The sequence below is a fragment of the Pyxicephalus adspersus genome, chromosome 4, assembly GCF_032062135.1.
Source record: "Pyxicephalus adspersus chromosome 4, UCB_Pads_2.0, whole genome shotgun sequence".
NCBI classification, from domain to species: Eukaryota; Metazoa; Chordata; class Amphibia; order Anura; family Pyxicephalidae; genus Pyxicephalus; species Pyxicephalus adspersus.
Genome location: NC_092861.1, coordinates 139,769,420 through 139,784,662, shown reverse-complemented (window position 1 = coordinate 139,784,662; position 15,243 = coordinate 139,769,420). Strand labels below are relative to the sequence as shown.

General features: G+C 36.6%; 1 protein-coding gene across 4 annotated transcripts in view; it reads left to right on the top strand.

Annotated features, from left to right (window-relative positions):
• The window catches only part of EML4 (EMAP like 4), a 135,031-nt gene that overhangs the window by 95,907 nt on the left and 23,881 nt on the right, over nucleotides 1-15,243 (top strand). For 3 of the 4 annotated variants that reach the window (XM_072409788.1, XM_072409790.1, XM_072409789.1), the window contains exons 3-8: nucleotides 820-937; nucleotides 3,779-3,943; nucleotides 6,884-7,012; nucleotides 8,473-8,498; nucleotides 8,792-8,824; nucleotides 14,379-14,502. In XM_072409788.1, coding sequence (XP_072265889.1) covers nucleotides 820-937; nucleotides 3,779-3,943; nucleotides 6,884-7,012; nucleotides 8,473-8,498; nucleotides 8,792-8,824; nucleotides 14,379-14,502 — 595 coding nt within the window. The remainder of the gene's footprint in view (nucleotides 1-819; nucleotides 938-3,778; nucleotides 3,944-6,883; nucleotides 7,013-8,472; nucleotides 8,499-8,791; nucleotides 8,825-14,378; nucleotides 14,503-15,243) is intronic. The other variant, XM_072409791.1, reaches the window with a different exon arrangement.

Below are 15,243 nucleotides of genomic sequence, written 5' to 3'. Positions count from 1 at the left end.
TTTCACATCAGGAACGGAACAAATTTGATGAACAGTGAGCTACCCACACTTCTCAAAACATAGGTAATTTCAAAGACATGTGATATGTTTTAGAGAGTACACGTAAGCTTATCATTCACCATTATCCAGTTTAGTTTAGTTTTGATTGGAGCCAGCGGGATAAATGTGTTTTCCATGCTTTTGCCAATGCAATTTTGGCTGCCAGCAGCACGTAATTGCAAAATGTCTTTGTGTATTTCGGCAAGGGCATGTCAATCCTACTTAGGAGTGCACTTTCTAAACTGGGAGAAAGGGAGGTTTGAATCATCTAAGGTCAAAGATCTTTTTCCAAAATACCTGCACAATCGGGCACGACCACCAGATATGCTCCATGTTTGCTACATTCTCACAACCCCTGAGGTATAGATCCGAGGACCCCAGGAAACTCTGGGCAATCCTAATTGGGACCAAGTACCAACGCACGAGAACTTTGTATTTAGTTCAATCAGGCTAACAGAGACTTTGGATACATTGCAAGCTACTTCGATCCACTCCTCCAGCTCCCACGATTGCTGTAAATCCTTTTCCCATGCCTTCAAATATGGTAGCTTGGAGGAGGAGGGTGACTAAAAACCATATTTTATTATATTATTAAAACGTCGGAAATATGTAACGGACATGTCCTGTATATCTCACACAGTGTTTTTGTTATATATATTCTAATATATATTCTGTATCATGAACTATCTACCTTGCTCCATCATGACTAAGGATTTATTGTTCCAAGGTGTACTACAACAAATACTTAATTGCACAAATTTATTTTTCTTGATTTTCTAGGTCCACCAGCACTGCGTGAAGTCTCTTCTGTGCCTTGTATTACCAATGGAGGAGCTGGAACCAGAAAAACATCCCATTCTGTTGCCAGAAAAGATACGGTGGCATCATTTGCAAAAAGGTATTCTTTTACCTAATGATAAATAAAAGGGAGGATATGCTAAAAGGTTTACTGTGTGGCAACATAACAGAAAATGTTAATTTTATTATTACAGTCTATCACTTAACAAAATAATATTTTTATTGAGCACACCTCTTAAACATGGACATCACTCTTTGTTTTTTTTTTTAATGTTGCAAGTACAGTAAATACCTGTTGACCCTAATAGAAATCTATAAAACCCATACCATCTTGTGTTCTCTGCCTGTGCTGCACAAAAATCTCAGACAGCATATTCACCCATGTCTAGGTCTTCTAGGTAGTCCCTAACCTTTCTGACAGCAGGGCCCGGTAACATAGAATAAAATTTTGCAGTATATGTACAGCTTACACTACTCTGCTATTCGGCAGCTTAGCCTCCGTTCAGCACATTATAGCTGAGAATAGCAGAGCTGCTGGGAATGGAAGAGAAGTGTAAGCCTTACATACATTGCTCTGCCAATCTCAGCAGCTCCTGTGAAAGCGGTATGAGGTGAGCCGCCCGCGTTCCTGCTGGTTGCACTCCCACTCTCACACTGTCACTGGCTTTAGAGTATGTAAGGAGGGCTACCGCTGCTGGCCCTTCTGCCTCCTCTCATTTGCGACCCCCAACTCACCAGCCATGGACCAGCACTGGTCTGCAGCCTGGTGGTTGGGGACCACTGATCTTCGTGAACTACAAAACATCTACCCCATGCTAGATTGGAATATGGTATGTTTAAAAATATTGGTGCTTATATAATTGTCCAATGCCAAAAAATAATTTTATATGAAATTAATGTCCTGGGAATTAAAGTGACCCAGTTGGAGTATCCATAACTAAGGCACATTTTTCCCTTTAAATTGTTATGCTTAGATAGTCCTGGGAGACATTGGACATTATCAGTGATTCGGACACTAGGTTGAGGGACAGTTGTTGACATGCATTTGTTGAATAAACTCTCCAAAGTGAACTGAAAGTCATTATATAAATGCATAGCAAGAAGTCCAATTCTACTAAAAGAATCGTACAATTACAATAATATTGTATTGGACCTCCAATGTTCACAACCGAAATATACAACGTAACACAGGCATGGGCACAAGAAAGTGCTGCTTTTTTTTTTTTTTTTTTTTTTTGCTTGTTGTCGAGCCGTGGTGTCTTTTTACTGCCCAGAAACCTAAAAATCATCTTACCAATGCAAATCAGCTTAAGTATAAGCAGAAGACTCTCTTAGGGCACAAAAACATTACATTTTGGCCTTGGTTTCTATACTTCTGTTTCCCCGTACCAGTAGATCTTCATTAATTATTAGGGCAGCTCACAGTCTCCCTAGGCAGTGTGCCACAGGCTATGTTGGCTTCTTCCTCTAATTACCTTTTTAAACCAGAAAAACTTCTTGTGTAGGCCCTTCTGAACCTGGTTGTATTTTATTTCTAAGGTCTTAGAATTAAGAGCTGATCTCTACTCCTAGAATAAATTGCCATCTACAGTCCCAATATCTAATAGGATAGCTATTATGGGTTTTCTCAGTGGATATTGGGGCAAATATATATATATATATATATATGTGTGTGTTTGTTTATATATATATATAATGTGTGTGTATGTATATGTGTATAAATATATATATTTTAGTATTTTGTTTATATGATTTGGTACGGTATATGTTGTAAAATAATGAATTTTGGTTTATGTATGACCCTTGCAATGTGTTTTTTTTCTCCCCCTTTGACTACATGTCATTGTTACGCATCTGAGCTTCAAAGAGCTGCAGTGAAAAGTGATTTAATTGGAATTGCCTCACTATTTTTCCTTTATAGAATGAAATTCCATCAAAGCTACGTTTTGAAGTACAAACTAGCCCTACATTTAATATTTATGAAAATGTAGATTCAATTTAATTAGTTTACCTCATTGTGACAAATACAGAATTCATTATTTCAATTGTAAAATATAAAATATTTTGGAGAAAAAAATTATTTTACTTAGCTAACCTACTTTTCTTATTTCCGTACCAGATTTGGATTTGTGTTTTTTGAAACCTTTAGGCATCCATGTACACTAAACATTTGTATTGTGTTAATGTATATGTATTTATTTAGTATTGTGATAATGCACATTGTTGGGATACATATTTATCTTATACATGTATATCGTAGTCTCTGCACACACAAATGCAGACATGAAAACCCTAAAGGTTCCAGGTTTCTAAAATGTTGTCATCTGTCTATAATTTGTTTAAATTTTTTTCATTTTTTAATAAACATGTAGTATTTATTATTTTGTTTTATGAATTTATGACACAGTTTGTAGTTAAAAGTTCCTGTATGATATTATTCAAGATATTATCTTTAAAATTTACTTTGCAAAGAACACCCAGCCATGTGTTAGGAAAATAAAAAAAAACATACATTTTGCTCTCACTTTATTGGATGATTGAAGATGACATGACTTAACCTCATTTACTAAGCCAAGTCAGTTTTCACTTTATGTGAATGAGGAGAAGTTGAGCTGAAAGGATCCTATAATGTGCAAAGTCTTGTGTTTAATTTGCACGTGATTAAACAATTCACTTTGCAGAGAATATCCAATTTGCTTTACCTCCTTCACTAAGCTAAGCGAAAATTTACTTTTAGAGTGAATATGTCTTTATGGCTTTATGGCTCAGACTTCTAAACTTGGCATAAGGGGTCCCTAAATCAGCTAGGACAAAAGGGGGTTGTGCCTACTCCATGTCATTCAACTGTATATTTATATAGTACAGCAGATGATTTCATTTTTTTCTCGTTCTTTCTGTATTTCATTGTCAGTTTTGTTTATGTTCTCATTTATTTTTACAGTAGCACAGAGAAAAAGAAAGAGAAACCCCAAGTCGTCAAAGAGGAATCAAACACAAATGATCAGAGCCCATTAAATCAGACATCTCCTTCTCCCCAACCTTCCCCACAGACCAGCCAAACACACAGACAAAATCAGGAAAGCAGAAACACTGCATCAACCAAAAGGTTTACATCATATTGACAAGGATACAAGCAACAAGAGTTGTAATGATAGCCTGCGTTGTCTACTGCATTGCCAGATTGATGAGGGTCTCAGTGTCAAGTAGCACTTCAGCAAAGGACTTCTACTGTCTCCTCAAGAACAAATGTTTCTTTGCAATAGCTATACAGTGTCTGGCCGAGACTTGCAACAGCAGACATAAACGTTGCAAACTTGGCTGTCTGTGGAGGATTTTTATACAGAACAGAATTTGTTCTCAATTTTGGAAAACTCTTTGCTATTTTTATAAATAGGATGAGAATAGGTTTTTTTTCCTGGTGACAAGGGCAGAGATTAGAGGTGCTATAATTATCCCAACCTGAGGATTAGAAAACTCCATTCACTGAAATGGAGTTCTTCACTTTCAGTTGGGTAAATTTAAAAATGTGGCATTTATATTTAAGAAGTTGGTCATCTTTTCAGCTCATGACCACTTTTAAAATAAGCAAGCAGAAGAATGGTATTATTTATCTGTAAATAACTCCATCTTTTGCTAAAATGCAAAATAAAGATGGCAATAAGCAATGCCAGTCCAACCCAACATCTTTGTCAATGAGAAGATAATTTCAGTTCCATGTTTTAATATATTATATGAATATGTCCTTTAGTAAGTCCTCAGAGTCCCCTATAATTAGTAAGCTACCTACCAATGTTATACACTACTGTTTCCTAATTAGGGTTCCTCCAGAGGCTTCCAGGGGTTCCATTAGTAATTAGCAATTTGTGACACCGATGATCTTTTTGGCTATTGGTAAGGCTGACATTTTTACCACTGGCCAGCAATGTAAGAGGCATTCTTCCTACAAACTAATACTAATGTACTGTGAGCTGTAAATATAGTAATTATTTTGGGGTTTCCCTAAGACCTGAAAGTTATTTCAAGGCACTGGTATAGACCATTTAAATATTTCACGGTCTATAAATCGGCTTCATACAGTCATACTAAGGCACATTGCAGCAGAGTTTTGCATGAACAATGTTACTTAGCATTGTGTTGTGATACCCACAGAAACATGAGAACATGCAAATTCCATGAAAATTAAACTCGGGACATAATAACCATTATGCTGCTCCTGACTCACTAATATAGTCAGACTTTATTAGTTGCACTGATAACTGCAGGGCACAAATATAAAAAATAAACTCATTTTTAATATAAGTAAATTAATTGAATTCCTGACAAATTACACATCAGTTTCCAATTTATTCTACATATCTATAAATAATCTGTCCTCTACAAGTCCTAATCTGTGAATAATGGCACCTCCAGTTGAAAATTTTCTGCTCTTTTATTAAGTAAATCAGTATAATATTTCCAATAAATTATAATGCTTTTAAGAACCTCTTATCCAGAGCAGTACATGAGCTTTTTCAAAATAACTGAAGTGCACTTATAGCCATGTGTTCCTCGGCTGGGAATGCCCTGTTTAAGCTTGTTGGGAACATTCATCTGAAGACATAAATGTTTCTGTTGCACACAAAATGCTGGCAATGTTAAGTTCTGTTAGTAAAGAGGAATCTGGAACCTTAGTTTGTTTTATAGTTTAAAAATGGAGCTATTAGCAGATTTCCAGTGGAACTCAAAAAGCATACAGAGCAAGAAATTTCTTTGTATTGGCACCAACACCATTGGAGGTAGAACCAGTTTACTGTGCTGATTTTTATTGGAGTTTTGCACAAGTTAGTGTGGATATATCAATACAACCATTAGAAATAATATTGTGAAGTATTTATATTTCTCCTCTGAGAATTTCTTTGTTCCCAAGTACCCCGCTGTTCTGCACAGGTCGTTCTACCATTACGGTGGACTTGACTTTTAATGCTTGGCTTGATCAGATATTTACTTCTCCCCGTTACTTGATGTAAGCTGAAAGTACTCTTAATGACACTTGTGTAGGACGGAAATTATTTATTTTTTTTTTTTTAGCATTGTGTCTTACTTTATAATACCTTATTTTGCGTAGCTTTATTTCCCCATAGGAGCCACAGTATAATAGATTCTACATGTCACTTTCCAATGATAATTAGCTCTTATCAAGTTGTATGGAACTTATGTTCTGTAGAATCACATTGAATTTATTTTATTGGAAGCATATTCTATACCTTATCAGGTAAGGGTTTGATCATTGAAGGACTCCGTGTTCCTTCTACCTTCACTGCTTACCAATATCCCTCATGAATTAACATTGTGCACCTTTGGCCAGGAAGGTAGGTGTAATTAGAGGACTTTTTTAAGTACAGGATTGCAATCATTACAACTCTTGCTAGGATTCTTGCATTGACTCAGTGTCAATTCCTTTGTATCCACAGTTTTTAAAATAGTTGTTTCTAAGCTTTGCTTGGGTGTCAACAATTACCCTGCTCTTGTGATTTCCCTGTTATACTAATCTGCTTCAAAATTCACACCAAAGCAACAAATTTACTGCTAAACACCTTACTATATTCTCACTCCAACTGTAACTGACAGATTCCAAGTAATCAAATGAGGACTCAGTCAAGCTTGTGTGGTCCTTGGTATCTCTTTGGTGTTTCCTTTTTCTGCTTGTGTTTACTTCCTTTCCAATGAAAGTAATGTAACGGGCTGCTACTTTTGCATAATTCTTTATATACTTATCCTCCAGAGTCTGTGATGGTGCCTGCCTGCTTTACTAACTCACTTACTTTAATGTTAGGTTCAAGAAGACTGTTTTTAACCTCCTCTCCATATTTCTAATTTTTCAAAACCAGGACTTTGACAAGATTCTGGTTATGGATGCCAGTTCTCAATATATTGGCTTTTGTGTGCTTTTTTATGTTTTCCTGCTCTGGTTTTCTTTACCTTTTGTCAGACGTTAAAACATACCTGCTTGATATTTGTTTCTTGTGGCATTGAAGGTATTTTTTTTCCCAATCTTTCCTCCCACTAGTGTAAAAAGAAGCTCCACTCTTGATAAAACACACAATGCATGGGAATCTTCTGATGACAGTCGAAACAGGCTAAAGAGGGCAGTTTCAACGTCAAAACTGATCTCAAAGGCTTCCAAAGTTTCAGATAAGTAAGTATAAAATGTTGATATGTATGATATGTCTTCCTGTCAGCCTTTCCTAAAAGGCTGGGTTGTTTGAGATTGCTTGTAGGCTGGCATTATTCAGGTCCCAGTTAATTTAATTATAATGGAGCCATATAACCCAATAGGCCTGATTTATTGAAGCTCTCCAAGTCTGATCAAGATGGACTATCTTGGGGAAACCTAGGTGATCCAGCAAACCTGAAATGCAGGTTTTGCAATTGGTTAGCAGATGTCTTTAATCCTGGACCACATCGATTCCAGGTGTGTTTGAGCTCCAGGGTTCTCCCATGATAGTCTATCTTTTCTAGTCTTGGAGAGCTTTAATAAATGAGACCCAATTTCCTTTCCCTACCATGTGCCCTATAGTCAGCCATGTCCATAAATTAGGGCTGTTCGATGTTCCCAGTCCTGCTACCAGTCACCTGTTGGTCTGTATAAACAGGCTGGTGTGTGATTCCATTTTGCCTTTATTTTGTGTCAAATCTTTGCTAAGCTGCAAAAATAGCAGCACATTTGGGGACATAATGCTTAAAAGCTGCTCTCATACCTAGAGAGCAGAAAATGCTTGGCTAAGTTTTGTGTTTAGTTTGTGTATGCAGATAGCATCTGTATTTGGATTACCTGCAAATAATAGCAATAGCCATTTGTTTTCCTTTCTAATTTTTGGACTTTCCCCAAAAGCTGTCAGGTTGCTGTATCTTCAGGTACCTCGTAGACAGAACATTGCAATTCAGTCTGCCCAACATCCCAAAAGACATTAAGACTACAAACAATTCCCCAGCTCTTTTGGCACAATATGCCATGTGACCAGCCTTCTGTTCCCATGAAATACTGTTGTATTTAAATACATATATTTTATTGGAATTATTTTCTTTTCCATTTTATAAAAGCATTTATTTTCTTCTTCCCACCACAGCAAAATAATACATTTTTGCTGCAGTAATTTCTCAAGAGAACCTAACCCATTTGGGAAATTCTATGTGTTGCTCACATAACATAAATTGCAGTCTTTTATATGGAGGGCCATGTAAACAATGAATAAAAGAATAAAATTTTCACATCAGGCCAAAGCTTCAACTTGTAAGCCCTGTACAGTGCAAAATGTTAATTCCCCAGGATATTAGTTCCTGGATGTCTCTAATATTTAGGGTTATTACAGTTGTCTTCTGATGTCCTTTAACTATGCACCATGTTGGATCACTAAACAGGCGGCTAACAACTTTACTGTTTGCCAGTAGGGTGGCTTTTCTTCCATTCTATTGTTGCTGGAAATGGTTGGAATATTCGTTTTGAGTGACTATAATAGAGCACGTAAAGAGCATAAGTCAAAAATGTCACATTTTGGCAATCAGTCACAATCTATAGCCAGCACTTGCCATTCAAGTAGAGACCAACGAGTCTGAATTTGCTAATGTAAAGTAATGATGAATTATTTTTGTTTTCAGGCATAAAGATATTGTCGTCAGCCCAGGTAAAAAAAAACTCCAGACCGTGCAGCCTTTCTTATTTCATTGTGCTTACTTTTTCTTGTGCTTACTCTCTTCGCTCTTCTTTTCATACAACTACAACAAAAACTTTAATTTTTCGGTTTTCTTTTTTTGTTTTAATAACGTTTGTTAATGCACAATTTTTTTACTCATAGTGTGTGCGTTAAGTGTTCATTTCACAATAAATCAAAACTTAGCAGCACGATTACATGCTAAACAGATAGAAAATGTTGGTATTCTGGCGTTTTAAGTTGTTTTACTTCTGTCTCAAAACCAGCAAAAATGTCAACACGAGAAAAAAACAGCCAAGGTAAGATTGACACTTAGATCCTACAGCTTGGCTTTGTTTCCTACCTTTCCCTATGCTCTCCTAATCTAACATTTTGCTGATTACTGCATCTTTAAAAAATATATATATATATTTCTGTCATGCAGACTCTTGCCTAGTTTAGTTTGTAGAGGTAGCCCTATGGAGTTTATAGACTCTTAAAAATAGCACGTGTCTGGGATTTAGAAGATTAGTATAGTTTTATAGTAAACATCCCTCCCTTATTGTAAGAAACTATGGACTGGTATTAAATGCAACATATGGACGTGTGTTGTAAATAGCAATATTATTCCAAATTTACTGTTATCTTTTAAAAGATTGGTATGTCCAAAACCAGGACCTGGTGAGATACCAAAAAGCGGCATTTGCTCATCTTGCATTTAGAGAACAGTAACAGAGATTTCTCTGGCCCTGCACAAACATTATAAGTGTGTTTTAATATTCAGGGTAAAGATTCTTTTTTAGGAACTCATTCTCCCCTTTTTCCTCCCAACACACTCACCTCTGCTGATACCTTTCCCACACCTCACTGGAAGTTATAACCCTGTGTATTCTCTATTGGCCTGATTTATTAAAGCTCTCCAAGGCTGCAGAGGATACACTTTCATTAGTAAAGCTGGATGATCCAGCAAACCTGCAATGGATTTCTTCAGTCATTCGATATTTGCTAGCAAATGTTTTGAATCCTAAACCAGATCTATTCCAGGTTTGCTGGATCTCCCAGCTTCACTGATGAAAGTGTATCCTCTCCAGCCTTGGAGAGCTTTAATAAATCAGGTCCTATGTTGCAGGATAATGAGAGCTTGCACATGGTTAAATTAATTGTAGGCCAGTAGTACAGCTATCCCAGGAGGAAGTCGTGTGTTCTTACATTACCATAAGGACTGAATATTTACCAAGGGCTTTAACAAAGTAAGAGTATGTTGGAGTGTGGTAAAGATATTTGGTAGTGGGAGGTTCACCTGTTATATTCTCCTTGAATAGGCAAAGTAATATATTACATTTGAGTCTTAGGTGGACTGAAGCAATAATGCTTCTCTGTTGCTCCAAGCACATTTTATTTCAATACAAGTTTTACAGGAAGCAAAAATAATTCACAGCCGCTGCAGTTTTTAATTTGCGAGGAAATGCCCAAGACTGTGTAAAGTCCGAGCCCTTATATGACATCAGTGCTACTATAACTAAATCAGTAGTAGGGTCTGCCGTTGAAAATTCTGAAATTTAATAGCCATCTATTCCAGTATTTCAAAAAACAGCCTTCTTTATAGCAAGTTCTAATGAATGGTAATGCTGAGCAGCCACCACCGCCATGCTTCTTAAGGATAGCCTTTGGTTGGTGGCTGCGGTTACTTGTGGTTGTGAACCAGTGCCTGCCTAACTCTCTGTGTGACCTAGTCCTAATTACACAGGCCAAAACTTTTTATAATCCAAGGGTTAGTAAACAGCAACCCCATATGTAATATTAAAGTTTAATTTTAATTTTGGAAAACCTTCAAGGAGTCCTAAAACAAAACATTACTTAGATGCAGAGCCAAAAGGACACTCCATATCCAGTAAAGCGAGGGAAGCCCTTTTAAACCCAGATTACATTTTTGCAAATCAGTCTGCATGATTTTAAGAATCAAATTTTCCTGAAGTGATTGCATGTCAAACCTGTGCAATTTTCTAAACCTCATTGCCTCACGCTGCAGAACCTGTGAATTGAATCTCCCAGTCTTCCCTGACCATAATCTGCTGCTTTGGCATAATGCTGGCTTCTATTGACAGAAAATAAACAAACTTTAATTATTCTTCTGAAACGCTTCTCAGATAAACTTAATTAGCTTTTTTTTTTTTTTTTTTTTTTTTTACGTTCCTCTATAAACTCTGCTTTAGCATGAAATCCTCTATAATTTGTGCATGCTATTTCTATGCATGTTTATTGGTTTTCATGGGACTTCAGCCTTGGTCTGTGTGGCTGCACATTGATCAGACTGGCCAAAAAACAGCTTATTTCCACGTATGATATGATGATTAGTTAAGAATTAGACTGTGTATAGGGTTCAAAATGGTTAAAGCTTTTAAGCTTCTTAAGCTATTATTTTCACAAGTATAGATTTTTCCAGCTTGATGAAAGAAGCAGCACTAGAGGCTTCATGTGCTAACAAGGTGCTTTCTGATAGAAACGAGCAGACTGATGTAAAGGTGAGCTCATTGCTGTGCTGCTTCTCTCTCATGGCTGGGGACAGGTACAGGACAGCCTGAGCTCAGAGGAAATATGTAAATAATGCTGGCTGCCAAACTGAGAACACCCAATCGTAGGAAAGTACAACGAGGGACAGATCTGGATTGGAAGTAAGTATTGCAATATGACCTGTTTGTTCCTAAAACTTTTTCAAATCCTGCAATGAGTGTTTTAGTCCATATAGGAATGATTTCTTCAAGTGTTAGATTTAGTTTTTCTGTTGTATGCTGTATAGGAAGAGTTAGAACTTCCTGAAAGAGGTATTCAGACCTGTGGTATAAAACCATGCGGCTGTCAGCTCCTAAGAACACTGCAGACTGCTGCTGTGCTGCCAAAAAAGGGTCACTGCGGGCCTGAAATGTCCCTAACCCCCCTATCACTTTATCTTTATTCTAAAATACGCTTCTCTGTTTCACAAAGACCTCACATTTCGACCACATCAGATTTCATGCCCTGCAAGTACACAGACATAGCATAAAGCTTGAAGGTCCCACTTATGTTTCTGACTATCCCCCCAGGTGCACTAGTTTCTCTCCTCAGCCTAAAAATATGTTGGTAGAATGATTTGCATTAGGCTAAACTGAAACTCTATAATGTGTATACGCATATTTGTAAAAGTGTAACACTATACTAACCCTGCATTTAATATTTTGAATTATCCGTATAGAAAACTGGCTAATGTGGATGATACTGCAAACAATTGCAATGATCAGCCAGTAAAACTTTGTAAATATTTACAAAGTTGCATCTTCATCAGCTGAAAGAATCATCTACAGTTAAAGAAACAATTAACAATTGATACAGAATTGCAGCAGGGAGGATTTTTATTGCAAAAGGGACAAGCGATGTAGGTTAAGTTTATTTATTTGCAGACAGATGTACAGTGCTCAACCCAGAAATAGTTTTAGGCTGGGAAGGTGGGTGGTGGCCCTGTCTAATAGGGTCTGGGGAGAACACTGGATATAGTCTGTCCTCTCTGCAATAAAGGACCTGCTCACGTTTTTTATTTTTAAGGTTTAGTTCAGCTGAATTTTTATTTAACAACAATTTATTTGCAAGTTTTGTTTATTTGTTGCATAGCAATAAAAGTGCACAACATTGAAGAAAAAATTTATTATACAGAATACATATTAGACTAAATTAAATTTTTTTATTTGCAGTAAAACAACTTTTTCTAAGTTCAACAGTTATCAAAATAGGAAAGAACACAAAGTAATTTTGCCTATAATAGACAGTCTGACTAAAAGTAAAACTTTTACAAAACAAAAGTCTATTTTGTCAAAAAATTGTTTTGGTATTTTATATAATAATTACAATAAGGTATTATTGAATGAACAGACTCAAAGTGGAAATGTAAAATTTGCTTTGGCTTATAAAGAATATTACAAGAGCTGAAATGGTTAAATGCCAGACACTACAGCAAAACACATAATATTATAGAGCTATGTAAGAGATATGATTCCAGTGACAAATCCAGACCCAATCGAGCCTTCCTCTGCAGGAAAAGGCAGTTTTTGCATTGTTAAATATTGGCTCTCTTCTGTCAGACGTCCCTCCTTTGACTGTCTGAAATGTCAGTTTGTTAAATCACTTGGATCCAAAATGTTAAAGTTGCTGATTTCATCTTCCCACAAACATTACTTTCATGTTCCACAATAAAAAGCACAATTTCCCCTTTTTGTTTAAAAAAGGACGCATAAAGCATGTTTAATAGGGACATTCCAGATGGTGATGTTTAAGGCCTTAAACACACCTGTAAGTGTTTAAGAACAATATTTTCTATAATATACTGCTTTTCCAGTCAATACTTTTTTAATCTGAAAGCATAATGTGCTTTTTTTTCCCCTAATATGCTGATGTGAATTCAGATTACTGTAAATGTCCATATCGGTGCTCTTTCAGTACCCTAGTCACTATGTTATATTGCCAAATTCACATCTGTGATCACTACACACATCTACAATTTGCACTCGTGTGGAAAGCCCCTAAGTGGTTTGTTCCCTGTGTGCAAATGCCAACCACTTTTCACAAAGAGCGAAGATATTAATTCTTTTCAGTTTTCTAGTACATTGGGTTAAGTCCTCACTATAGGTTTTACTTTGCAGTCTGAATAAATCTCTTGGCATCAGTCGACCAGTGAAATTTTATAAGCCATAAAACATATTTATAATCCCTTACCTCATATGGTGAGACATTAATAGGAATGTTATTTCATGCATTTTATTATTTTTATATTCGATAATGTTTTTATTTCATGATTATTTCAACAGAAAGCTGCCTATGCCAGCTCAGAGTTTTATTAATAATGTAATTTGAGTGTTAGAAATTTTAGTGTGGCACCAGAAGGCTTTGTTTTACATTGAGCTAAAGAAAGTGGATAAGATTTTATATTAGAGTCCTAATTTGTATACAAATTCCAGGTTACCTGGCATTCCTGGCTGCTTCTGCGCATGCTGGGAATGAATGACCTGAGCCCTTAGCCCTGAGACCCTTATTATGTGAGCTTGCATGACAATCATTACCACCCCATAGATGCAAAGGAGAAATAGTGGAGGCATTAAGGAACAATTTACTTTCTTCTGTCTAATATCATGTTAGCCCTACACATGTATTTTTTTAATTTATTTTTATTACTAAAGACTCTCCAAATGATTGAGTTGAGGGTACCAAGCACATGGGCTGACACCAAAGATTTTGACATGGTTTGGCAGCTTCATGGGTGAGATCTTGCTGGATCTGGGACAGGTATTTTTAGACTGGCAAGGGTAGCTGAAGCATGGAAAGCTTTATTGGTGCAGTTACACTTTAATTACACGAGAGAAACACTCTTGATTCGAGCTAAAGTAGATTTAGAATTTTGATTGTGATTTTGCCTGTAATCTGGAATAGAGACTGTAGGTGACCTCTGGTCTGCTAAATACCCGTCTTGTTTTTGTGTATCGTACTGGGAGCTTGATACCTTTTATATGTTTAGATGTATAGTTAAAAGAACATTGGAGTTACCCCCAGTTAAAACTTAAAGCCTAAATTATTCCCTGTTACATTGCTAAGCTCTTTTATCCTACCACAGGAGGAAAATTTGCCCTGAGAGGGTGTGTTTTTTTCCCCCCAATTTAATAAATCCATAATAATGATAATACAATAGATATGTGAAACGTTCTTCTATTTTCATATTGGCATGGCCTTCCAAACAGCCGCTTCAGCTCTGGAGGCAGCAGAGTCAACGTTGGCTCCTTGGACATACAGGATGGCTTATTACTTCCAGATGCTTGAATGCTATCTGACAACAGTTGGAATATTTTGTCTTTGCAGATGGAGACTACATAAAAATGTTCATGCGAGGTCGACCAATCACAATGTTCATTCCGTCGGATGTGGAGAGCTATGAAGACATCAGAACAGAACTGCCACCAGAGAAGTTAAAACTGGAGTGGGTGTATCCTTAATATTCTCATGTTTAGCCCTAATGATTAGGATGTTGGTTGTTCAAAAGGGTATAAAGTGATAACTTTGGCAAATATTAGAAACTTTCTATTCATCTCTCTATCCTTTAATACTCTCTATTTGTTCTGGTCACCATTGTATAAAAATTAAAAGTGATGGATAAGTTTTGCAGCTGTTACATAGTTACTCAGGTTGAAAAAAGACACAAGTCCATCAAGTTCATCCACTAGGGAAATAAACATAGCCCAGATGGACATGGACAAAAAAAAAAACCCCTGGTACAATTTGCTTGAAAAAAAAGTCCTTCCTGATTCCCTGAGGCAATCGGATGTTCCCTCGATCAACCTTCTTGCTTATCTTTACTTTAAAGCTTTAATACCCAGTTATGTTATGTGTTTCTAGAAATCATCCAGCGTTTTCTTAGTAGTTGCTGAAACTACTTCCTGAGGGAGCCAATTTCACTATTTCACAGACCTTACAGTGAAGAATCCCTTCCTTATCCTCCCCCCTTGTCCTTTTGTAATGATCTTTGGGAAGAGAGTTCTCTATATGGACCATTTATATATTTATAAAGGGTGATAATATCCCTCCTTCTAAGTCTCTTCTCAAGGGAGAATAGATTCAGTTCATCTAATCTCCCCTCATAGCTGAGCTCCTCCATTCCTTTCATTAGTTTAGTTGCCCTTTCCACAATATCCTTTTTGTGAACTGGTGCCTAAAACTGGATTGTATA